Source organism: Ambystoma mexicanum, chromosome 9, assembly GCF_040938575.1.
Source record: "Ambystoma mexicanum isolate Mex_15411 chromosome 9, UKY_AmexF1_1, whole genome shotgun sequence".
Classification (NCBI taxonomy): domain Eukaryota; kingdom Metazoa; phylum Chordata; class Amphibia; order Caudata; family Ambystomatidae; genus Ambystoma; species Ambystoma mexicanum.
This window is the reverse complement of record NC_090931.1, coordinates 1,008,058,986-1,008,086,876: the sequence shown is the minus strand read 5'-3', so window position 1 is coordinate 1,008,086,876 and position 27,891 is coordinate 1,008,058,986. Positions and strand designations below refer to the sequence as shown.

The following is a 27,891-nucleotide window of genomic DNA, read 5'->3' as shown; positions in this document are numbered from 1 at the left end:
CCACTTCACCACGCACATGCATGAGTTGTGAATCCAGGGGATATAATGGGACAAGAGCATCACCCATAGACAATGTGGAATGAACATATGTGCCTCCACTGTAGCAAAATGTAGGGCTTGCCCGAGATCCCCTTTGCCTGTGGAAAGAAAACATTACAATGCTGTATATCTTGAATGAAACAAGTTGTAACTCCAGGCTGTGTTGAAAGAACGAAACACACCAAAGAAATGGTCAGCCCATGTGGGCAGTTTTATATTAAATAAATATAATAAATATAGCAACACAACCTCAACAAACTCACTTGGCAAGCCACTTTATGACCTCAGAAACTCCCCATGTCATACACTCCTACATGCCTTGTGTACAAGCAGCTTGTTACCACCACAAACAATTATAACGCCTACTTACATAAACAGCATGGCCCTGTTAACAGACGTCTTAGGTAATATATTTATATATAAACGAGTGATTTCAATACACTAGATCTTTCATTAGCACCCTGACTAAACCAGGGGAGAGGTGAGTCTATCCTTAGCGGGATAACCATTCTAAAGCCCCTCTGCACTTTCCTAATTCTGTGATACGTGTGGCAATATTTGAATTTGAACTTCTATCACTTGCTTTTATTACTGTAAAATCGTCAACTTAATTTTGTTACTAGGATGCCGTCGGTCGGCTAGTCCCGTTTCTTTATCCTACGGGGGCCTTACCTGCCTCACTTTCACCCTGCTCGGCAAACATATGTGCCGGAGCGTTCAGCCGCATCCTAGGAGAGAGGTGAGGCTATCCTTAACGGGATAACCATTTTAAAGCCCCTCTGCAGTTTGCTATTTCTGTGCTACGTGTGGCAATATTTGAATTTTAACTTGTATCACTTGCTTTTATTACTGTGAGATCGTCCACTTAATTTTGTTACTAGCATGCCGTTGGTCGGCTAGTCCTGTTTCTTTATCCTACGGGGGTGTTACCTGGCCTCAATTTCATCCCGCTCTGCAAACATATGTGCTGGAGCATTTGCCCGTGCAGTGGACGGTGCAGCAGGCGCTCCATCAGCGCGCCAAAGGCGCGCTTAAGGCAAGCCCATCTGTGCCCGTCCGTGCTTAGGCCAGGCTGGATGGGTCTTGTTGTGTATTTTGTGGAGATTTGGGGCCTGACGGTATTTTATTACCGCCGAAAAATAACTTAGCAATAATCACTCCTTGTATTCAGATTGGGCCATGTGCAACAATAATACAGTGGACATGCATTATTTCAGCACCCAGACATGCATATTTGGTATGCCTGGTTGGTATGTGTGGTTGGTGGTATTTTGGTGAGCATAATTCCCTTGTTTTATTTGTGGCCCCAATGTCCAGAATCCCTTATCTTTGCTTAGATTTTTCGTGTAATCACTAGAGAGACCTCAGACCTACATTTCAGGAATACCACATTTTCAGTGTTAGTGTTAGTGTGCCACCATGGGCGATCTCACTGACTTATTTACGACAGAGAGCTATATGTGGTAATTTTGTGGTAATTTCCACTACCTTATATACGGTAGAGAACTATGTCCAGAGAGTCCCTCTTCCCGTTGGCTCATGTACCTCCAACGAGCTATGCTACAAACAATCACTCTCAACTGTCCATACTGAATATGATCATGCACACATCTGTCTTAAAATGACAATTGCACTGTTTAAAAATCTCCCCTCATCATCAGCACTGTATTGGTAAATATAAAACACACCACCCGTCTGCTTTCAAATATTTTTCTGTATTATAAAAGTTGCATTTAAACACGATCTCACTCTTTACAGAAATAAATAAAATAGCACAGTAACAGCATTGTCTGTGATACACTGAAAAGAGAGTGGCGGAGAAAAGAACTCGATTTGCAACATTAACATGTGATTAAGGCACAGGAATCTCCTTTCCTACACTGACTGAATATTCTCGTACACACTCAGCTCCCACACTTATGTAATGACCTTATCTGTTCAGCCCGAGTTTTCTTCAGCTGTTCTCTTTCTGAATGTGGCTCCCTTGAAGATTACCCCCAGTGAAACGAGCGCCTTTCGTTTTCAAACCGGGGTCATTGCCTGGAACTCTCAGCTTTTTCAGCAGAAATGCTCCAACCAGGAAAAAACAGATCCTTCTCCCAGCTCTCCAAATCTCCACTGTCCTCCCTCTCTCTTCAAACTCCCCCCAGCAAAACCCTAATCACTGCCTCTAGCATGATACTTGCTACGACGCTGCTCCAATCAGAATCAATCATGCCATCTCCTCCCTCTCTACACAATGGCTCATTTTTATAGTAATACTTTGTAACCAACTCATTTCCTGTTCTTTCGAGCCCTTTTGCTTCCTGTAGTTATGTGGACAGAGCAGCAGAGAAAACAAAAAAAAAATGAATGTGCGTTTAAAAGTTCACTTTCAGAGTAGGCCTATTTCTGCAGTGGAGACACATTTTTATTAGTGGATTATGTTAACTTCAGTTTCATTAGTCAGGTTAGTTATGAGTAATGTTAGTTATTAATTTTCAAATGTGTCTCTTGCACCATAGGCATTTCAGGTGAAAAATAGTGTGCATTTTTGAATGTGCATGTGTGCTTTTAACTGTAAAAATAGATTTGCATCTTATATGTTAAAATCGTTTTTGACTGAATAGCCTGTCTTTCCTTGTTAATCTGGTAACACATATAGCAATGCACCATAGGCATTTGGTGCTGCATCAACAAAAAAAAAATTGCTACCTGTGCAGTAGTGCTGTACTCTGTGCTGTAACACGCCAAATATCCTTACATACCCTCCTTTTGTTTTTAGAACTTGGCTACAATCCAAGCCAATTCCTAAAAACAACTTGTTCTTTCTTTTTTCTTTTAAAATGCATGTGTATTGGGATATCTTTCTCTTCCTGACGTAGCTAGTAAAATCAGTAACATTTTCATTTTTACTGATAGCACAATCAACCATCCACCCATGATCAGCACCAGGATAGCCAAACCCACTATTGAGCGTTCCCCCCAGGTTCCCCAATTAAATCTTTCCACTTCTATTATCCCCAGATTACTAATTGTAATATTGTTTTTTCTCAAATTCATTTTTATAACATGTCTTTCTTTGTGATTCAATAAATATTCCACATCCGGGTCTATTGGAAAAGTATCCCTCTGAAAAAAATCGATATTTTCCACTTGGCTTTCCCAAACATCATTTGTTACATGAAACAATGTTAACCCCCCAATTGACACAATTGTATCCTTTGGAACCTGTAAATAAAAAACATTATATTTCACCTGTTTAACCACGTATGTTCCATGGTTTAAATGTACTACCGTCATGTTCTTTAAACAGGTGCTGATCAACCATTTACCTCTGACCATCTTAGCCTGTGCCATTTCTTCACTCCCCATATTGCTAATAATCACTTCACATCCCTCTGATATGCTTGGGTCAGATTTCAAACCACAAATAGCATCTGTGGCATCAGGAACAAACGGTTTACTTGGACACATATAATTTTGTTCTTTAAATTTTACACACGTTTCCAGGCTTGGTATTAAATAAACTTCAGGTTCCCATGACTGAAATGCCACCACTTCTGGAGTCTTAATCTTAATAAATTTGTCCTCTTGCCAAAATCCCACGTTTTGTACCCACTTCGTTTGATAAATAAGTTCAGGGGCTACATATGGGATGCATAGCAAAAATCCGATCTCTAGTCTTTCCAAGTCCACATATAACGGCATTGCATTACCCATTTCGAATGCAATTTTTACCTGTATTATATCAATCTCCCTCCTGGTCAATCTTTCTATCATTTGACGAATAATATCCTGCGAAACAAAATACAAGGGGATATGTCCTTGAATCAATTGTGAAACTGCAGTTTGAACTTCTCTCATATAATTCGTTAATAGTCTATCAACAGGACTCATTATGTTCAATATTTCATTTAAAGTTCTGTCATGCTTAAGTATTATTTTAGTCGCCCGTTGCATTACATCCGCTTGTTCATTTAGAATGATTGCAGTTTCATTTATGAATCTTACTTGTTCATCCAGTCCCCCTCTAATTCCATCTAATGTTTTTTGTATTATTTCTAGGTCAATACTCAGTTGTTGCGCTTTAGTAATCAGTGTTCCGACCGAAATAGAATTGGCTGTTGATATTGTGGTACCTATTATGGCTCCAACTATAGACATTACCATTGATATCGCGAGCATCACCGCACCTCTCTTTCCTCTCTTCTTCTTAATGTCTGCTGAATTCACAAATGTTTTTTCCAATTGCATTAATATATCTCTTATTGACTGCTTAGTGTCCTCTTTTCTTATTTCCAGCCACTCTTTAGTCTGTTCAATCTTAATTCCGGTATTGTTCAAGTGTTTTTCAATCAAAATCTCAGGATTCAATGGTATGTATATATTTTGGAAAATCATCCTTCTATCACTCATGATGAATCCTGGTGCCTCTTCCACCGCGATACCAGATGCTGGTCCAGGTTCAATGACAACCTGTGCTTCTGAATTTTTGAAGATCCCTCCAAATATCATCATCATTAACCATATCATCGGTATTATCTTCAATGCTGATCGCTTTGCAGCCTTGGTCTTCACCCCTCTTTGGGGCTTTCCCGGAATCCGTCCACGTGGGCTCCCGGACTCCATCGTCTCCCGTGGGCTCTGATCCCGGAACCTCCGACCAAATAATGTTAATTTTCTAAATCAAATAGAAAATAAACAAATTAAGTACATAGCACCATACTAACTTCACCCTTTTGCCAAAAATAAAACATGCTTGGTAAAAATATCTCGTTTTTTTTTTTTTTTTTTTCTGAAATTAAACACAAGTTAAAAGAAAACAAGCACATATAAAACAGCATTCAATATTTAATACATTTTCTCTCTGCACACCAACCATGAGCTTCCATTATATATTTATTTATTTATTTATTTATTTTATATTATATATTTTTACATATATTACAGTGTTTATGTGCCATTATAACAATCAACTTTTTAACTTCTTTGTCACTGCCTCCTGATTGCACCCATTTATTTTCTCTTTTTGTGTTCAAGGGACTTTATCTGTTTCTACATGCTCAAGCTGCCTGATCTCATGTCTGGGATGGCATGGTTTGATTTGATTTACATGGACAAACTGCTCTATTGCTGTTTCACCTTCATTTTTCAAAATTTTATAAACTACAGGAGAGACCTTATCTATAATTCGAAATGGCCCCTGCCAGGCTGCTAGAAATTTAGAATTTTTCTGTTTACTTTTTCCAAAATGAAACTTGTACACCTGATCCCCTACACTGTATTCCTTTACTGATGTCTTTTTGTCATAATAAGATTTTGCACTGTCAGCAGCTCTTTCCAGATTTCTCTGCACAAAAGCAAATGCATGTTGCAAATGCCTCCTCAGTTCATCAATATATTCATGAACTGTGGATGCACTCACAAGTGTCTGCTCCTGTGTTCTATATAGTAGGTGTTGTGGTAACACCATTTTCCTACCTGTCAAGACATCATGGGGGCTAACACCTGTTGCTTTGGCAGGAGTTGACCTGATTGCCATCAAAACCAACGGTAAACGTAAATCCCAGCTGGAACCTGCTTCTGCCACAAATTTCTTTAAAATATCCACAACAGACCCATTGCTTCTTTCAACTGTACCTGAAGACGCCGCCCGATATGTGATATGTAGTTTCCTTTTCACACCTAGTATTTGCCATACCTTACTCATTAGAGTACTTGTGAAATGACTTCCTCTGTCTGACTCAATTCTTTGTGGCAACCCAAACCTTGAGAACACATGGTTCACCAGCAATGTGGCTGCTGTTTGCGCACTACAATCTGGTGCAGGAATGCATTCAATCCACTTCGACATCAAACATACCACACTCAAAATATAACGGTGTCCCCTGCTCGACCTTTTTAAAGGACCTACATAGTCTATTTGCAAATCTGACCATGGGAGAGTTAGGCCTCTTTTCATCAATGGTGCTCTATGCATTGGTGAAGCAGGTTTAAATTGGGCGCATACTAGACATCCTCTAGTATATAATTCCACATCTTGGGACATATGTGGCCAGTAAGCATAATCTTTTAGTATTTCAAATGTTTTTTGTGAACCTCTATGGCCTGCAGTTATGGCATCATGTGCATGGTGTAGCATTAGTCCTCTGAATGAAAGGGGTACTACCCACTGTATTTGTCCTGTTATGGACTCTCTAATCATGAGTCCATCCTGTAATCTAATTCGTGTTTTGTTCTTTAATAGCACCCTCAACTCTTCTTTTCCCATACAATCATTTTCTGTTAAAGGATTTTGTTCGGGATCTATCAAATGATTATAATAGATTCCCAAAATTTGATCATTCTTTTGTGCCTCAATCAAATCTTGGTCTGGCGTGTCATGACTCCACTGCACCACCGGTTGATCTACCTCCTTTGGTGCTTTAGAACGTGTGACTGCATCAATTTGTATTTCACCCATTAAATAATCAATAGGTAGCAATTCTCCCATCACAGCCCCAATCTTAGCCAGGTGGTCTGCCTTATCATTTCCCTCCTTATCCTCTCCTGGTGTTTTTAAATGCCCACGAATTTTTCTCCAGTATATTGTTAACTTATTCTCTGACACCAATTTGTCTATGGCTTGTATCATTTTTCCATGCTTAAGTGGCTTTTTGTTGTATGTAACCATGCCTCTTGCTTTCCAACCAGGCAAATACTCCACAAAGCTATTCCGTGCATAGTCAGAATCAGTCACCAGGACAATTTCACTGAACTTTTTATCAACTGCAGTAGCAATTGCTTTATAAATGGCTGCCAATTCCGCCACCTGACTGCTCCTATCTCCAATCCTCATCCCTATACTGGGGACATCTTCACATTTCAACCAGACATTTCCTATTCCTGCCACTAACTGTTTATTACTGTCATTTTCAATGTGAAAAGCACAACCATCCACATATACAGTTGGCAAATCCTTGCATGTTTTTTCATCAAAAGCTTTGTGTGGTGATTGTTCAAATTCCTGCAAACTAGTTTCTACTTCCATTTCATTTGGTATTTGTTCAGCTGCACAGTCATGTAAGTCAGCTAACCCTTGAGCAATTGGGTTCTTTTTATTTTGTCCATATCTCACTTCTACGGGAAAACCTTGTAATGCCAGCGTCCATGAAGTGATTCTGGATTGCGCTAGATTACCTGATCTAATTCTTTTACTCTCTAAAAATTGCAAAGGTTGATGATTTGTTTCAATAATTACCTTTTCTCCCTGAACAATGGGGCGGAAATGTTGTAGCGCCCACATAGTGGTTAATAGGGCCTTTTCACATTCATTAAATTTCATTTCAACTTGGGAAAATGCCTTACTTGCATATGCAATGGTTTTGTGATTCAAATCGTGTTTTTGTGATAACACTGCTGACATGCAATGTTCAGAAAAACCTATTTCTATAAAGAAATCCCTGTCCTTTATGGGGTATGCTAAACATGGTGCCTTTACAAGACATTCCTTTAATTTAGCCACTGCATCAGACTGCCCTTTTTCCCATTTCCAGGGAGTATTCAGTTTAAGCAGTTTAGTCAATGGTTGAGTGATTTCTGCATAATTTTCAATGAACTTTCTGTTACAGCCTGTCATCCCTAATAAACTTTTTACTCCTTTCACATTTTTAGGATCTTTTAATCTTTGTATGGCCTCTATTTTCTTCTTTTGTGGATTTAGCCCATGTTCAGTCACTTCGTGCCCTAGAAAGTTCACTTTTTTCTTGCACCATTGTGCTTTTTGCAAAGATACTTTGGTGCCTGCTTTCTGCAATTGGCCAAGTACATGTCTTATTTCATCAAAATGGCTTTTCAGGCTTTTATTTTTTATCAGGACATCGTCCACATAAACTATTGTTCCTCTTTCCGCTGCATCCGGCATGGCCTTTCTCAAAAATATGCCAAATTCACTCCCACTATTGATGTACCCGAACAGAGCTCTAAGCCAGGCATATTGAGTCCTGTCAAATGTAAAGGAAAATAAATGTTGTATCTCCTCTGCCAATGGCACGCACCAATATCCAGAGGTGAGATCTAATGTGGTAAATACATTTGAACCATGTATCTGAGCTAGGCCCTGATCAATGAATGGCAGTGGCCATCTAGATACTGGTACTCTTTTATTTAACTCTCTCAAGTCTGCACACAGCCGCCATTGACCATTTGGCTTTAACACACCTAAAAAAGGTGTATTGGATGTGCTATGAATGGGCCGGATGATTCCCCGCGATTCCAAATTTTTAATAATCTCTGCCAATGATTCTAAACATGCCAGCGGTAGTCTATACTGGCGTACAAACACTGGATTTCTGCTACACCCTTCTGGTAGTGTGGCCACATGTAAATCAGTTAAACCACAATCATAAGCATCTTTTGCAAATACATCCTTAAACTCCATAAATATCTCCCTCAGGTTGTCCCTCTCTTCATTGCTTTCACATGCATCCGCTAAGGAGATCTGCTCTTCTACCATTTTGGAAAATTCTGGAAAATCTTCTGGTAAGGGAATCTCGGTGCTTTCCTCTAACTGTGTGGCTGTGTCTTTTTGTAAAGCTGCCACTTTTAAATATTTTGGCATATCAGCTTCCACTTCAATGGGCTGATTTTCTGTTTCATTTTCATTTAAATTAAATATTATGCAATCCTCTTGATGGCAGCACACCGTCTCATTTGAATCATAAGGATACACAGAATGAATTTTAAATATTCCTTTGGGCTGAGAGTCCAGGTGTTCTGGCAACTCACCCTTGGCATCTACATACTTTTCAGGAATATTTCCAATCACCATGTTATTTAAATCTGCCGTATAATGTGATTTTTGTATGGCCATTCCTAATGGGGAGTTTTCCTCTAAATGAATATCCTGACAACCTTTATTATTTACCATAATTTTTACAGATCCTTCACCAATATCTACCAATGGAATGTATTCATAATCCAGGCCTTGCTGTTTTATGGATTCATTCAGGCATACAAATGCATCAGAGCCTTTCATCTGCTGTCCATTTTTGCATTTCAGTGTTATTGCAAACTGTTTTGTAAATGCAGGAATAATAGTATCTTTCCTCATTTGTAATTCGATTGCATAAGGAACCAGTTGTGCACAATGATAAGCCCTTCTTTTGTCTTCAAATTCAGGTGCCGGACCACCTAGGCGTGACCATATTTTTTGATTAAGGAAATCTAACACCATACACATTCTGTGCATGATGTCATTTCCCATGTAAAATTCATTTTGTGCTCCACTCACTATCCATACATTATGGTAAATTGTTTTCTGCCCAATGCTGATTTTAAGCATGCATCTGCCTGCAATTCGGTTTTCAAAGTCTGGACTGTCCAAGCCAGAAACATATTGGTTTTTAATCCTAAATCTCGGGATTTCTTCCCTTTCCATTATTTTTTGCAACAATTTCTCATTAATGAAACTCCTTTCATGTTCAAGCGCTAAAGTGGCTTTTATTGTTTTAAAATAGTCATTTATACCAACATGAACCCATGGTTGCTCATCTTCCATGTGTATTTCTGCCAGAGTGGTAATGTGTTTTTCTGAATCTGTTTTAGGAGCAATATTCTGTTTGCATGTTTTCTCTTTTAAATAAAAACGTAATGTGTGCTCATCTATGGCAGTCTGCCAATTTTTCCTTGGGTCCAAGTATATTTGTACAGGTAGTTTTTCATTGTCGCTCTGCATTTTGTCTTGACACATTAATATAACAGTGACACTAGGTATGCAGCTATTCTGGAGATATACCTCCACAGCATCATTTGTTTTGGCAACGGTGTGACATTCATTTATATTGCTGTTTTGTGATTTTAGTTTCTTAGGCCTCAATGGTTTTTTGGTTAAGGACCAGAGCACTCCATTCACCCCATCTATTAGAGGAGACAATCTTTTCAGACAATCTGTCCCCATCAGAAATGGAATTTCACAAATAGATGTGATCAATACCTCTTGTTTCATTCTGTGCTTTCCTATTTTTATGTCAACCTCAGTTACACCTATGATGGGCACCTCCTCCCCATTAAAGTTATGCACGGGGCCTTGATTTTCCTTCACTGTGATCTGACTCTGTGGGGGTCTCCCTTCATTGATACTCTTTACCAGCTCCTTGGACATAATTGTGGCCTGTGCGCCAGTGTCAATCATAGCAAAGGTGTGGCATTTTTCTTCTACAGTGATGGGTGCATAATATCTGTCCTCAACTTCCTCTAATACACAGAAGAAATGTGAATTCCTACTGATTTCAGGGCTCACCTTTCTCAGGTCTTTTTCACTTTTGGCTAAGCACATTGGTAAATGGAAAGACATTTTCCCTCCTTTTTACCTATTTCTGCGCGAGAGATTTTATTCATTTCTCCATGATCAGAGGTTTTTTGGAGTGTGGCCACTGTTCGCCCATCCATCTGGGTAACATCAGAGACCACATTACAATCCTCCAACTGAACATGTGTAACAACATCATTCAGCAATTTGTCATTTTTTAATTCTGTGCATTTGTGATCATTTAGTGTGATACCAGCCCTTTCAGCCTCTTCAAAAATATGTGGCTCAAAGAATTCTTCAGGTGATTGACTTGTACCCTCCTTTTGAGTATTTCCTTTTTCTGTCTGTGTTTGGTCATTGTTTTGCTTCCCCAGGGAAGGAGCTATAGCATCCCCACTTACTCCCTGTTCACTGGTATTCCCCATGCATGAGTCATTTTTCTTAAATCTGTCCCTTTGTTCTTTTGGAATTCCTAATGTTTCTTTTTCATTTGTGCAAATCTTTACTGTTTTATTTAGCTCTAGGTTAAACCGTATCTCTTTTTTAGAAGTATTTGCACTTTCTGTCACAAGTTCATTTACTGGGACTTTCATTATTAATCCATTAGGCATCTCAGAGTCGTTATGAAAAATTATATCAGAGCAATCTGTCATTTTGGCACTGCAGTTATCATGAGTACTTAGTCACTTTTCGGAAGCCCCCCGGTCAATGCTATGGCCATCAGCCCCCTCTTTGGAAGGTTGTTTTTGCGCTGTACAGTGCTTTCCTATTTGCTCAGCTAACATTTTCACTTGGGCCTCAAGGCATTGGAACCTTTCCATCTCTCTAGTATCCTCTTTCTGTGGCCTAGGTCGATATTGGTTGTTTTCCCCTTGATTGGATCTATTCTGATACCTCTCAGGTGATTGATGTCGGTTGGGATGGTTTCTGAACTCTTGATTTATTTGTGGAGGGGAGCGGGTTGCACCCATCCTTTGATTATAGTCCCCTGGTGGGGAATCATTGTACTGGCGTGGATTGTAGTTCACGTTTTGCCTCATGTCCTGTCTCTCAGATTGTGGGTACTGGCCCCTAGGTTGATTTCCATTATCAGTAAATCGATCCACATATCGGGGCCTATCCTGATTACCATATATCATGGTGTTGGGATCAAATCTGCTCTGTGTCCCCAATGACTGGTAGGGACCATAATTTCTTTGATCTTGATTTTGTCTCTGGTTATTGTTCATACCTGCCATATCAGGCTGGTATCCTACCCGGGGTCTGTCCCCTAAATACCTAGGGCTGATGTAGCTCTCTCTATTACTAGGATCATGTGATTAGAACATTGGTACAGGAAATGGCGATCTTTGTTGATTACCCCTTTGTTCAGGTGTCACATTATTTTTACCTTGGCTTTGAGCAGACTCAAGGGACATTTTGGCTGACCTGATTTCCATTACTGTGGCTGAGGGTTCTTTAGATTTAGGTCTAGTATCTTTCATTTTATCACTTTCTCTACCCTGACAATAGAGTACCTCATATAGTTTTGTGCTTTGATGTACAATCCATTCAAGGGACTTGTCACGGTCAAATTCACGGACCAATTGGGATATGATGTCTTTCTGTAGCCCATAGAAGTATGCAGTTTTAAACTCATTGGAATTTGAGTCAAAAGATACATCAAAGCGAGAAAATGCTCTTTTTAAGTCTTGTAAAAATTGGCGAGGGGATGTATTAGGTCCAGCAGTAATTGTGTACGCAACTTTCTTTGCCTCCTGCAATGACTGAAAAGGAGAAAAATGACGCCTAATTTCTTTTTCAAACTCCAACCATGTCATATTCTGTTGTTCATTTAATCCCCTTATGATGCTGGCCGTCGGGGCATCTAAAGTTAAATGAAAATATTGTCTGTACTGTTCCTTAGGTATCTGGAGTGCTTTAAAAATGTCATGCACCGCTTCTAAGTGATCCTCAATGCAGCATTCACCTCCCTTTTTAAATGGTTTGATCAGGGCTTTAATGGATTTCATTATTTTTATGGGGCTACTTGTTGCAATGCATGGAATTGCAATATTTTGTGATTCAATCCTGTTTTCAGGTGTATGAGGTTGGTGGCTGCCCCCAATGGGAGTATCAAATCCCCCAAGGGCGCTGCAACCAAGTTCAGTCACCGGCCCAGTCACTGGAGCACTAGCTCTTTGGGCAGAGCTAGAATTCACCTCCACTCCATTGAATGTGGTACCCTGCCGCCTCTCCTGGGACCTGGCAATGCACATTTGCTGTTCTAAGTCCTTACACTTTTTAAGGAGTCTGTTGGCTTCATCTTGCAAATAGTTGTTTTCACCATTCATTTTATTAATCACCTCCTGCATGTCGCACATTTGCATTTGGCATTCATTGAACTCTTTATTTCTCTTGTCTCTTTCTTGAATCATTTTAATCATTTCTTGTTCTGCGCTCTGGAGATCGCCTTCTTTTTCACAATGTTCTTTTTGTAAAATCTGCATCTCTGAAACAACCTTATCTTTATCCTGTCTAATGTGATCCACTAAGGCTTTTAAGTGTGCCAATTCTTGCTCACTATCTTCAAATTGTTTCTTGCTTTTGGATAACTGAGTATCAAAGTCTCTGCATTTTAATTGCATGTCTTTTTGGCATACATCCAATTCTGCTCTCAACATTTCCTGATTTTTACTTGCCCCATCTAATTCAGTCTTTAACCTGTTAATTAGCTGAGTATCATTCTCTTGCATTCGCAGGGACTTGTTTAAAATAAACCATATTTTGCCGCATAGCCGTATTAAACAGTCTTTCTCTGCACTTTTATCGGCTGCATTCAATAATCTTGTAAGGCAGACCTGAATTATGCTGCCTTCTGCAAAAATATTGTCTAGTTTTTCTTTCTGCACCTCACCCTGAATGCGGTTACTCCATTCTAACGTGCTATTCGACGACCAATTCCCATGTGCAAACAACTTTGCCTCTAAATATTGCACTAGATCTGAGAATGTGGTTTCCCTTTGTGACATTCTGAAATTCGTTTTTAGTGGCACACTGCTATTATAAAATGGGTTCCCTTTAATGTGCAAATGGCAGTGTGAGACACACTTGCCACGCCCATTAGGTACTCTATGATCACTTTCCCGGCCTGCAACGCACCATAAATATGTTGGGTATTTTGTGGAGATTTGGGGCCTGACGGTATTTTATTACCGCCGAAAAATAACTTAGCAATAATCACTCCTTGTATTCAGATTGGGCCATGTGCAACAATAATACAGTGGACATGCATTATTTCAGCACCCAGACATGCATATTTGGTATGTGTGGTTGGTGGTATTTTGGTGAGCATAATTCCCTTGTTTTATTTGTGGCCCCAATGTCCAGAATCCCTTATCTTTGCTTAGATTTTTCGTGTAATCACTAGAGAGACCTCAGACCTACATTTCAGGAATACCACATTTTCAGTGTTAGTGTTAGTGTGCCACCATGGGCGATCTCACTGACTTATTTACGACAGAGAGCTATATGTGGTAATTTTGTGGTAATTTCCACTACCTTATATACGGTAGGGAACTATGTCCAGAGAGTCCCTCTTCCCGTTGGCTCATGTACCTCCAACGAGCTATGCTACAAACAATCACTCTCAACTGTCCATACTGAATATGATCATGCACACATCTGTCTTAAAATGACAATTGCACTGTTTAAAAATCTCCCCTCATCATCAGCACTGTATTGGTAAATATAAAACACACCACCCGTCTGCTTTCAAATATTTTTCTGTATTATAAAAGTTGCATTTAAACACGATCTCACTCTTTACAGAAATAAATAAAATAGCACAGTAACAGCATTGTCTGTGATACACTGAAAAGAGAGTGGCGGAGAAAAGAACTCGATTTGCAACATTAACATGTGATTAAGGCACAGGAATCTCCTTTCCTACACTGACTGAATATTCTCGTACACACTCAGCTCCCACACTTATGTAATTACCTTATCTGTTCAGCCCGAGTTTTCTTCAGCTGTTCTCTTTCTGAATGTGGCTCCCTTGGAGATTACCCCCAGTGAAACGAGCGCCTTTCGTTTTCAAACCGGGGTCATTGCCTGGAACTCTCAGCTTTTTCAGCAGAAATGCTCCAACCAGGAAAAAACAGATCCTTCTCCCAGCTCTCCAAATCTCCACTGTCCTCCCTCTCTCTTCAAACTCCCCCCAGCAAAACCCTAATCACTGCCTCTAGCATGATACTTGCAACGACGCTGCTCCAATCAGAATCAATCATGCCATCTCCTCCCTCTCTACACAATGGCTCATTTTTATAGTAATACTTTGTAACCAACTGATTTCCTGTTCTTTCGAGCCCTTTTGCTTCCTGTAGTTATGTGGACAGAGCAGCAGAGAAAACAAAAAAAAAAATGAATGTGCGTTTAAAAGTTCACTTTCAGAGTAGGCCTATTTCTGCAGTGGAGACACATTTTTATTAGTGGATTATGTTAACTTCAGTTTCATTAGTCAGGTTAGTTATGAGTAATGTTAGTTATTAATTTTCAAATGTGTCTCTTGCACCATAGGCATTTCAGGTGAAAAACAGTGTGCATTTTTGAATGTGCACGTGTGCTTTTAACTGTAAAAATAGATTTGCATCTTATATGTTAAAATCGTTTTTGACTGAATAGCCTGTCTTTCCTTGTTAATCTGGTAACACATATAGCAATGCACCATAGGCATTTGGTGCTGCATCAAAAAAAAAAAAATTGCTACCTGTGCAGTAGTGCTGTACTCTGTGCTGTAACACGCCAAATATCCTTACAGTCTTTAGGGATCTCCCAGTGTGATATTCTGGCCTTGGCACCTCCTGATACTCAGTTTCCTGTTGGCTGGCAGGACTCTCTGGCACCTTGTCTGATAACGAATGCCCAATCTCCATTAGAGCAATCTCTGAAGACATCTGAGTTAACATTATTGTTACTCAATACATGCTCGCTGCCAGCCCATGCAGATGATATCCACCAGTTGCTATCTATTCGTCAACCTGATTTATTGTTTCTAACTGAAACATGGTTACAGGAGTCTTCGGCCCTGGCTTTGGTTCGAGCCATACCGGCTGATTTTGGAATTATTTATGTTGATGGCCCTACTCAGCAACTGGGAGGAGAGGTAATAGTGTTCTTTAAAACTACTTTAAGGGTCTCTAGACTGGAGTTTCCCCACTCCCTGGCCATGGAAGCTCTCTTGCTTCATTGTGTTTTCTCCCCTTCTTTTACAGGCCACTTCTTGGTTGTTTATCATCCACCTGACTCCAATGCTGAGTTCCTTGAGCCCTTTCTGGATACTGTGGCAAATGTATACACCCAATTTTCTCATCTTGTGGGTTTGGGAGATCTCAATCTGAAATGTATTAACCTGAAAACTCCTGCACTCAGCCTTTTTTCGGTAGCTTGGCTGCTTTTGGTCTTATTCAGTCGGTCTCAAGACCTACCCACAGGCTGGGTAACACCCTAGATGTTGTTCTGGCTAACGAAGCTCTTCTGTCCACACTTCCACCAGAGCCAGTTCTCTGGTCTGATAATTGTTTGGTGACTTGTTTGTACAATGTGGTCCAAGTGCAGCAAAAGGATGTGCCTTTGAAGAGATGGCAACGTTGTTGGTGCTTAACTGACCTACTGGACCTTGTTTCTTTAGTCAAAGGTAAATGTAGTGAGGCTCATACTATTTCCCTATCTGGAATTACCCGATCACTGCTTGAAGCAGCAGATATGGTTGTCCCCCTGCGCAATATTCAGCAACGGAGGTTGCCTTCGGAACCTTGGTTCTCATAGAATCTTAAGTCACTACGTCTCGCTCTTAGGCAGGTGGAACATAAGTGGCGGATTGCCTATGATCCCACTCTTAGACTGTACTATCAATCTTGTGCTGCAGCTTATTTGGCAGCTATTATGATAGCTAAGAAAACTTTTTATTCCCAGAAAATTGAGTCATCCTTATGTCTACCTAAAGCTCTCTTTTCTGTGGTTAGATCCCTTTCCTCTGTAGCTTGACTGACCCTGCCTGTCAGCCCTTCACAAGATTTTTGTGATTCAGTGGCACAATTCTTTATCGCAAACATTGAGACAATAGGACGATATTGCGCTATCTATGACTACATCCACCCCGGTGATGGAAAGTCGAGCTCCCCTTCTTAAGAAACCCTCGCTTGATCCCCTGCAGCCTTCTAACCATTGCCCGATCTCACTTGTGCCGTTTCTTATGAAACTTCTTGAATCATTGGTTTCTCCTTAACTTTAATCTTTTATGGAATACACAGAGCTCTTGGACCCCACCCAATCAGGCTTTTGACCATGTCGGTGTGTAGCGAGCATCCTAGTTTCGGTTCAGGATGACATGGGCAGCCTGGTGGATGCAGGAGGGGTTGATGCTCTGGTTTTGTTACATCTCTCCGGCAGCGTTTGACACCATCCACCACCCCATCCTGCCCACCCGCCTGGCTGAAGTTGGAATCTCGGATCATGTGCTTACCTGGTTCACTTCGTTGATGTCTGATAGAACCCAAACTCTTTCACTTTCTCCCTTTCTTTATGGCTCTTCTGTTCTTTGCTGCGGTGTTCTCCAGGGCTCCACCTTGTCTCCCATTCTCTTCAATATTTAGATCTGGCCTCTTGTGTTTCTCATCCACTCCTTCAGCATCAGGTGCTATTCATATGCCAATGACACACAGATTGTAATCCGGTTAGATCATGATCAAGCTGAGTTGTCATTGTGCTCGCATCGGTGCCTGACTGCTGTTGGGGCATGGATGAACTGCAATTGGCTGAAGTTGAATGGAGACAAGATGGAGGTGCTGGTGGTGGATTCTCGCCCTGATCCTTCCCTTTGGGTGTCCTCCTTTTAGCCCACTTATCTTGGTCCTCTGACAGTCCCAGTCGGCCAAGGTGAGGAATTTGAGTGTGGTTGTCTGTGCGTCACTTTCCATGGAGGCACACCTTGCTACAGTGTGTCAGGCAGGCCATTTTCAACTTAAAATATTAAAGAAGGTGATTCCACTAATTCCCACAGTCTTACGCACCCCGTCATTGCAGCCTTGGTACTTAGTCGTTTAGACTACTGCAACGCCCTTTATCTGGCTCAGCCTAAAGCTCTAGTTCAGCGGCTTCAGCGCTTACAGAATATGGCTTCTAGGGTGGCTACTGGTTAGTGGTTACCCTTATGGGGCCAACATTTCACCAATGCTGTGGTCCTTACATTGGCTGCCAGTTAACCAGCGCATTGTCTTTAAGTCGCTTTGCATGGTACACTGTGCTCTACATGATCAAGGAGCCGAATATCTTCACAATAGGTTTACCCGATACTTGCCTATGCGGCTATTATGATCTGCCATCATGGGTTTACTTGTTGTTCCCTCATTCCGTTGCTCCTGCACTGGAGGACGTGCTTTCTCGATTGCCTCAGCTCGGTTATGGAACGGTCTTCCGCACACTCTCAAAAATTGTTTGAGCCATTTCCTTTATAGGAAAGTGCTAAAAACCTATCTGTTTTAATAATTCTGATGCTGCTGTTCTTTCCCTCTCGCTCCGTCTCTCTCCTCCAGTGCCATGATACATTTGGGTAACCGAGCACTTAATAAATTCCAATAACATAACACCCACCACTTTGAATAACTTCCTTTATCCTTAACATTGTAATAACTACAGTGGTTGACAGTAGAATCTTGTGCGTACATATTTTTTTTTATTTTTTTTTTTTATTACGAGTGTATAATCACCGTGGTGATTTTTACAAGAAGATGAACAAGAAACGCTCCTCAGTTCTAACAATTATCTGTCAAACTGTCTAACTGTGGCCAGGCCCGTTAAGACGCGGGTACATGTGCGAAAATCTGATCCAATATTTTTGTGGCTGCAATAGACCAAGATGTTCTCAAGCCTCCTATTAGGCGCTCCCACCAGAGCTCTTCCTCCCTCAGGTAGGAGTTTTTTAAGTGATGGAGAATGTATGATGATCTAAATTTGTCAGTACCAGGACACAGTAATAAAAGGTGCCGTAGTGTTTCGCTTTGTTCAATGTTATTGCAGAAGCGACAAGTGTTTGATGTTGAGAGGCCCCTTCTGTACAGAATCTCATTTGTAGGTAGCAAATTTAGCCTCGCACGAAGTAAGATGTTCCTGGTTTTTTTGTCTGGGTGCTTTATCAGGAAGGGTTGGAGTACATTCAGTTTTCTGTTTGTTGGTGGAAGGTGGCTAGTTGACTTGTACTCAGATGCCTTTTCCAGTGTATTTATCCAGTCCAATTCTTCTAGTCGGGTTTTAGTTTTTGTCGGATTCCCCAGAAGTTCTTCAGTCGAGCTGCCGCAGATATCCAGTTGCGTACATATAACAATTTATTTTATAGAGTGTCTTACATAAACTATAGGTGTATGTCAGTCACTTATGCCCAGTTCTGTTAATACCAAACCATAACTTATCAGAATGCATATGCTGCTTAGATCACAGACTAATATTGGTACTGTATTTCCTTGTTCACTAAATCAGCGGGCCGTATAAATATTACTGACTTCACAGTGAAACCAATAAATGACACCCATGGTAGCTGCAGTCTACCATACATCTGAACGTGACACACATAAATACTCACACAGGTACACACAATGAAAAGGGCCCAGACAGTAAATTTCACTTTAGCGACACACACCTACCCTCAGGAATTAAATCCTAATGCATGCTATGGAAGAAACTGACACCGGGACACCTGGCTTCCCAGGATCTCAGGTAATTGTCAATGAGGACCAGCAGCCTACAGTGATGTGCTCTTTTGCTGGACTTTTTTATACTATGCACAAAATAACCAATGAATGTACAGTGTGTCAGTTTGATTGATAGTTTATTTGTATAGCGCCTATACATAATGTGTTTCAAAGCGCTTCAAGGCAAGGGAGGGAGCAAGGGAAAATACAATGACATTCTTAAAAGGCCTTGAGACATTATGAATTATGAACTAAGCCTGGTGACATTTCAGATGGTCTAAGGGTTATGACAAAGGTAAGGAGGGAGCAGGGGGGCTAGGAGATGAGAACAGACAAGCGATTATCATACTAGGCCTGACGACATTTCTGGTAGAGTCAGAGATTGACAAGAGGTGCAGGGTGGGGGGAGGAGGGAGCAGGAGAGGGACAAAACAAGTCACTGTCGTACTAGGCCTGATGACATTTCAGGTAGTGCTGAAGGGGGAGGAGGAGGAAAACAATCTGCTATCGTATTAGGTCTGATGACATTTCAGATAGAGTAAGAGCAAAGAATATTGTAAGGGGAGGGCTCAGAGAGGTAAGAGGCAAAAAGATAGGGCAAGCAAGAGAAGACTGAGAAACAGTGAGTGCGGTAAAATAGGGGGGCGATATACAACAGGCGAACATACAGGCATAACAAGCATATAGCGGGGGGAGCATAGGCAACAGGCAGTCAAATAGGCATAACAAGCTTACAGCGGTGGGGCATAGTAAACAGGCAGGCAAACAGTCATCACAAGCATACAGTATGGGGGAGTGTAATAAACAGGCCGGCAAGCTGACATCACAAGCATACAGTAGGGGGGGCATAGTAAACAGGCAGGCAAACAGACATCACAAGCATAAATCGGGGGGGGGGGGTGCTCAAATGGCACAGCAAAATTGCATAACACAGCCAGATTTAAGATTAAGCTAAATGCATAAAACACGGCCAGATTTGAGATTAAGCTAAATGCATAAAACAGCCAGATTTGAGATTAAACTAAATGCATATACTGCAGCCAGATTTTAAATAGCAACCAGATTCATATGCTAGCAGTGGGTGCAAAACACAAAGCAATCAGGAGTGCAAACATGGGAGACAGGCAGAGAAGGAAACTGAAAAGTAAAAAGAGGGGAGAAGCATGTCCAGAAGACGGGAACTAACCCATAGTTATGGAGCTGTGAATGTTATGGAAGTCCAGATTTCTTAGAAAAGCAAGGTAGTAACATCATGGAAGTTCAAATGGAGGGGTGACAAGAGCAGCATCATGGAAGTTCAAATGGAGGGGTGACAAGAAAATACCTCAAGCAGCGCTCTGGTAGTGAACAGGTAGCAGACAGGTGTCTTTGTTGTGGGCCTTGGGTGTAATGGCCGGCTTCCGCCTCCCGGTTGCTCTGATTGGCTTAACAAGCCAAGTGCAACCAATGGGAAGGGGATCTGGGCCAGGCACATGGCTTTCCGAACAGGTGGAAGGTGATGCAGCCATGTTGAAAGGCCGAGAATCAGTGGGGCAAGAATGTAGGTGTTGACTGAGATGGCACAAAGTAGTCAGGGATAGTAAAAGCAACTCTCTGTGTAATCGGAGGAGATCCTCGATGTGCGCAATCACAAATTGCAAATTTAAAAACAGCAAAAATGCAAACTGTAACCGCACCAATGTGTGTTTCCAAAAAAGGTACCAGGCTTACCAGAGTATGTTGCAGGCAGGGAGAGGCATGATGTTGATGTCGATGGCTGGGTAAGTGAAGAAAGACATTTTCTATCTTCACTTCTTTCTTTCGTCTGCTCCCTGTCCGCTACCAGTTACACAGTACTTGCCACTTGGAGTTTACTCTGTTTACTTACTCCACCACAGCGCGTTGCACCTGTGCCACAAGCTGCCTAACTAAGCACAGAACATTTGTGAGAGAAAACCTTATGAAACTGAGCAGTGATAAGTCCCACTTTTAGATCAAAGTGGATATCAGCTAAAACAACAAACAGTCTCTAGATCTCCTTCTGACAGTTTATCTCTATGCAATAATAACACAGGCAGAGTTATGGTTGTTTACAATTACCAAACACCCGAAGCTCTACCAAAATGAAATGCATGCCATTTAGTAATACAAAGTCTGGAGAACTGAATGGGCTGTAAACGGCTTCCCAACACAAAGTTCAGCTATTACTTCTCTGTTTAGCCTGTCTACAATGCAGGGCAATGAGTCACAAGATGTATTATTAAGAGCTGTGAACGCCCAGCTTTCTTTCATGAAACAAACAGGAACCCAATCAAAATAAAAGCCCCAGTTTATCCCATCCAAGTGTGCGTCTCACTTGAGTCTTACTCAATTATAAGGCAAATGGCGCTTTCTTTCCTTAAACCGCTTGAACCCTGTCCTAGACAAACATAATTGGGACAACCTGTGCTGCATACTGTGAATCTGTTAAGGGTAGAGCCGGAGACTGACAAGAGGTGCAGGAGAGGGGAGGAGGAGAGGACAACACAAGAGACTATCGAACTAGGCCTTACGACATTTCAGGTAGTGCTGGATGTGGAGGAAAACAAACAAGCTGCTATCGTACTAGGTCTGATGACATTTCAGATAGAGTAAGTGCAAAGCATATACTAAGGGGAAGGGTTGGAAAGTTGAGAGGGAAAAGATAGGGAGAGGAAGAGAAGACTGAGAAACGGTGAGAGTGGCGAAAGAGAAGAAGAGGCAAGCAAGCGGGGCAAAATACAACAGGCAGGCATACAGGCATAACAAGCATACACCAGGGGGGGAGCATAGTAAACAGACAGGCAAACAGGCATAACAAGCTTACAGCGGGGGGCGTAGTAAACAGGCAGGCAAAGAGGCATCACAAGCATACAGTATTGGGGAGCATGATAAACAGGCAGACAAGACTGTGTAGGGGAAGACTCTACCTCTACACAGTCTCTTCCCCTCGTACCTCTTCACTGTACAAGATTATAGGGGAGACTACCTCACAAATCTGTGGCTCATAGCAGCAGATAGTGCCACACTTGAAACAGCACATCTGTCATCTGGCCTTCCTCATCACCTCGAAAGCCTCACTCGTATTCCCTCCTTCCAGGAAACAAATAACTCCTGAACAGGCCAGACAGGCCTGTCTAATAACCACAGGAGCCCAGAAAAAGGGTGAAGCACACTTCAGCCTTCTCCCTCCTCCCAGCTTCTTCCTTATCAAGCTGCGTCCTCTCTCATCCCCTTGGAATGCTCCACCCATATCCACAGCAAGGGGTGCTCCACTAAAACTGAGCCAAAATCACCTCAGAAACACACCTGCTCTCCGTGCTGGTGGAATGTACCAACGTCCACCATTACCCAAACAACATTGTGCTGGAACCACGATAATAAAGGACACAACAAATGAAACGAATATCCAGGTTGATCTGGCAAGCAAAATAAAATGCACACGTTTCCCATAAAATATCCCAGCAGTGATGTATACCTAAAACAAACGTGTCTTCACAGGTTTATTTTCATTCATTCACATTTATTTTTGGATGTTACGAAGTAAATAACCGTTTTTTGACAGACCCAGAATTAAATGCAGGGTTACATATTATTTTGATTTCTGGCAAAGGAAGCCATGAATTCATAGGAGGGGTGATATGATATGCAATGCGATGTGAGTCAAAATTGTAAAACGTACTCATGTTCTTTGTTCTTCAAAAGAGAAAATGAATGAGGAACAACTATTTTGGAACTATTTTTAGATGTGCTCCTTCAAAGTGTATTTTTCCTAATCATTGATGATCATTACCACAACTAATACATTTGCTCTTGCAAAAAAACGAATTATTTTAAAATATCATTGAATATTTGATTGTACGCATTTGCACGCCAGCAATATTACCTGTTCCATAACTTCAGGAGCCATCCAGCACGGTGTGCCTACAAAGGTTTTTCTTACTTTATTTCGGGTTACATCTCCTCCAGTTGCTAAGAAAGAGCTCACACCGAAATCTGAAAAAAGATACCAGGAGTTGATTGAGAATTACAGAAAATAAACAGCATGGATACAGAAGTCATTCAAATAAATTAAATGTAAGGAAACTTCAATGGGAGGACTGAAAGTAATACAGAGGTAGAGTTTGAATGTGGAACTAAAATAACCTAAACTGTAAGAATGTTTTTTTCTGTGACTAAATTATGCCATAGTGCTACTCGCTCTGTTCAGAGACATTGGACACCAGGATTTTTATTTTTCACTGATAATAGTACCAGGGCATCCAACAACATGGTCACATGATCCAGAGGGAGGCAGGTGATATGACACAAAACAGTCTGATCAATGCCCACCCCATCTCTAAGCAAAGAAATTGGATTAATGAAATTCTCAGCGAATGAGGAACCATCATGCTCTTTACAACAGAAAATTGGTTGTCAGATGACCGGAAAGGCAATAGCACACACATCCTTCTCCACCAACATCAAACTCATCCAAGTGGACCAGTCTGGGGAAAGAGGAGGTACTATCAAAGTAGCACACAAGGAGCACCACAAAATCTCAACTTCACATTAATGGATTTCCATAACTATGAAGGACTTCTGATCCACCTTCTACTTAATCATCAAAGCTACTTCTCCTTCCTTCTTATTTAAAGGCCAACATCATATAACTCAGACTTTACTGAAAACATTACAGACAGCATTGTTAACCTAGCGATTCACGGTCCAAGAGATTTCCAAATTTGGTCCGAGGAATAAACAGACTCAGCACCCAAAGGCTTGCGTTCCAACATGGCCAGCTTTCAAATGGTCAAAGGAGTGACACACACTGCAGTCCATACACTTTATTCACATTTTCTTTTGAAAACCCCTGACAATCACTCTGCCCCCATTTGGGTACTATGGGGTAATCATCTAATGATTCCTATTACTATGAACACCCCCATGCGTCAACTCCCGATCCACAAAGGACAAACAACCACTGTCAAGAGAAGCTCGAAAACTGAAAACCTGAAGGAACTTAGAAATCTTATAAAGGAGATCAAACCCAACCGAAATGGCCCAGAACTCGTACTACCAGATACAATTGTAAGGACACTAGAACATTGGGTACGCTCGACTATAGTGCATCACCTTCTCAGAAAAAAAGACATGAGAAAGATGGTTCATATCACACTTAAGAACAATAAATAAAAGAAAATGAATACTCGAAGAAACATAGAGGAAAACTACAAACCTGAAGACAAGCTTGCCTACCAAAGATAGATCCACCCCTACAAGTCCTAAAAAGCAAAGGAACATTATTCTGAATAAATCAAAAATGAACCTCATCCAGAGAAATACTTTTTCTAAATCAAATTAATGAGATGAGGAACCATGCTTCCTGCAGCAAAGTATCTTTACCTACCCAAAATACATGCATTGCTATCACTAACAATTTCAAAAGTAGTCCTAAACATGCAGCAAGCCATAAATACCACAATAAGGAAATGAAATGGAAGCAACATTCAAACCACAGCCAATGAATTTCAGTCTACAAACCCATCAATGGATATCTTTAAACCTATATCTGAACCAGACTTTCAAAAATTGGTAAAATCTAGCAACAAAGACAGCTCTCTGATTAACCCACACCGCCGAACATCGACAAAGCAACCCTTAACAAGAAACCATCAGCTCTCTTTTTGGAAAATTAATGAGCTGTTCTCTAGAAACAGGAATTGAAAAAAAGCTTTTAAGAGCCTAAGTCAAACCACTACTAAAAACACATCTTGAGAGCCAGAAGACCCCTCCAACTTTCATCCTTTCTCACATTCATCTTAGCCAGACATAATTCTAGAAAGCTACGTATACAGTGTTATTAGGAAACATGCAGAGACTAATAACTTCATATATCACTGAATCAGCTTTAGTTTCCATTTATGCAAAATCACAGCGCATGGCAATGTCACCTTGGAACTAGTACTCCTCGACATCTGAGAGACTTTTGACACGGTTAAACACAATACACTATGGCAAATCAGAAGAAGGAGTCAGACTCAAGGACATCATTTAAAGGGTGTTTATTTCACTCAAAAGAAAAACGCTCATCTGTACTATTGCTAAGAGGGATTTCCCTTCCTTTCAACTAAACTAAGGGTGCTGATCTTTGATCAAAAATAAAAATTAGGCCTGCGTCCAAAACCTATCATCGATCTGGCCCTACTACTTTAAGGAAAAAAAACATAAATACAAACCTGGGTACTATGCCCTCTGCTTCTCCATCCTGTTGTCAGCAGATGTCTCAGGATGTATTCCTGAGTCTGGGTCACAATCTCAGTGTTTGTTTTCACAGCTCAACAAATAAACGTTTCACAGTCTTTCTCTGGGTTCCTCAAGGAGATATTACAGTCTTTTAAAAAAAAAGAAATCTTAATTCTTTAAATGGAGGTATGAGTCCCTTAATCTGCCTCCACAGTTTGGTTGCTTGTTTTCTTGTTCTAATTGTATACAAAGGGAGTCTCCCAGTTCTCTTGTTTCTCCTCCTGACTTGGTTGAATGAACACTCTAGGTTCACCTTTACATTTAGCTTGCACATTTCCACATATCTCGACAGGGCTCTCTATACCCGACTGGCCCTGTGCCTTTCTTAGTGCTGTCTCTTGAGCCTCTACCAATGTCCATTACTCAGGTTTATAGGGCTGCCGTAACCCTCTAGGTTATACTGTCCCTATGGGTCAGACTGAACCGTAAATGACAGTTGCTTTTATTTCTGTTTCCAGCTTGTCTCCCTGATCCCTGGGCAGCTTCACTGCCTATGGGTGTACTCTAGTGGGGTGGTGTCTCTGGGAAAAGGTTACCGATCCTTGTTCTTCTCAGTGTCTCCGTCAAGTAAGCATTCGGTTTCCTTATTCTGCATGCTTCGGTGCTTTCTTCAGTTCTCACACTGTGAATGGAGGATTCTTTCCTCTGTTGCTCTCTGGTCTCAATAATTGTTCACGGGGCCCAGTCCCACCACGGCTGCAGCATGACTACACCACCAGGTAGTACAAGGTTGTGGCTGTTATGGCCTCAGCGACATTGCACTTCTCGATGCCGCCCTCCCGGCATCTCTACTCCGTATCTTGGTCTCTCCACGCCACCACAACCTCTGTGATGCAGTGCAGTTCCACCCATCCAGGACGTTGTGTCATTAGAGGATCATCTCTCTGTAGGATTTCCCTAACTCCATTCATGATTTGTCCTTCCTTTATTCTCGCCACGGTACTTCCAGGGGGCTTGTTGCTTCATATCAGCTGTTGTGCAGCATTACCTTTACGGAAGCAATGACAATATATTTTGAGTTTCTGTCGACGGACATGACATTAGTCTATTTTAATCTGCTATAGGCAGACAAAGTATTTCTTATAGGAAGTTCCTGATAGGAATTGCAGTCCTTGTTCCCTGAAGGGGAGTCACTTTCAGTGAGGTCCCACTTTCCCAAACCCCTACGGTGGGTTTTGCTTAGCGGGCTCATCTCCCTAGTCTGAAAGTGTGTGGATCCCATATGAGATGATGGAACGAATTCCCTAAATTCATCACAACACTGATTATAAGGCTCATACAAATGGTAAAACTCTGCAATTAATGATGAGATATTTCCTAAATGACAGAACAGAAATTGCCTGGCTCCCCCTTGTCAGTTCAAATTCATAACCTACTACCTGTGGAGTTCCCAGGAACCAACTATGCAGAGGACACACAAATCACACATAAAATGACAAATGACAGAAACTCCAGCGCCATCCTCAGCACTTGACTTACACAGATAAGTGAAGGGATGATAGCCGACTACCTAAAACTCAACCCAGTAAAAATGAAAATAATGATTGTCTCACTGAAACAGCTCTGACATGGCCTTTGGAAATGGGTAACTGCTCCAAACCATGTCAAATTATCAAGAAATGGGGAATATTAATGAACAACAGACCCATGGAACCACAAGTGCTTGCAATAATCATAAAATACTCTGTCTGACAGATTATGCCCTATCTCTCCTTTTCACACAGAGTAATAGTTATTATCTACCCGATTATTTTAAGAATTAACGATTATACAAACAACATTTGTCTAGGTATGCCATACTACCTCACAAAAAAATAAAAATCATGAGAATTAAATCACAGCCACTAGACAACTATTCAGACCTAACAGGAGGGAACACATAATAAGGGCTCTCAGAACAGTCCACAGGCTATCAATCCAAAAATGGATCCAGTTTAAGGCTATCTGAATGAATCATGCAGCAGTTGAAGTTAAAGGAGCAGCATTCCTGCAAAACAAATTCATAGTCTTTGAACCAGCCAACCAGAGACCTAAGACCACGAAATGACAGAGTAGTCAAAACCAGACGATTTTGCGTAGAAGACAGGACCACGGCATCTATTCCACTATAGTTACCCAACAATAGTACCAATGATACCAAGGGAAATATGCACTCTACAAGAACCCGCAAAGTTCTGCAATAGTCCAAAAACCTGGCTCTACATCCTTACATCATCGCTTGTGGCTGGAGAGGTGGGCAAGTGATGAGGAAGTGGGAGGAGACAGCAGTACATTACAGTTAATTACATTTGAAAGGAGAGAGCCATAAAGAAATAAGGGGGTGGGACCTGCAGCAGAGAAAATTAACAGTCCTAAGGCGACAAGGAATGTGATCTCAGTAACCATTTAGACATGATCGTGATCTTTCAACAACCTAATAATCCCCTTTGTGACAGATTCAACCAATTATCGTGTATGAACATTATAGGAATAATGTCAAAAGCCAGTTATTCATCCATACAATACATAGCTCTCGTATTAATATGTAACCACAAGTATGAAGGTTTCCTACATAGATACTAAAACTTTAAAATTAAA

At 41.1% G+C, this 27,891-nt stretch overlaps 1 protein-coding gene across 2 annotated transcripts in view; it reads right to left on the bottom strand.

Annotated features, from left to right (window-relative positions):
• STK39 (serine/threonine kinase 39) overlaps nucleotides 1–27,891 on the bottom strand; it is a 2,038,823-nt gene that overhangs the window by 1,175,895 nt on the left and 835,037 nt on the right. For both annotated transcript variants that reach the window (XM_069616263.1, XM_069616262.1), the window contains exon 6: nucleotides 22,916–23,025. In XM_069616263.1, the coding sequence (XP_069472364.1) occupies nucleotides 22,916–23,025 (110 nt within the window). The remainder of the gene's footprint in view (nucleotides 1–22,915; nucleotides 23,026–27,891) is intronic.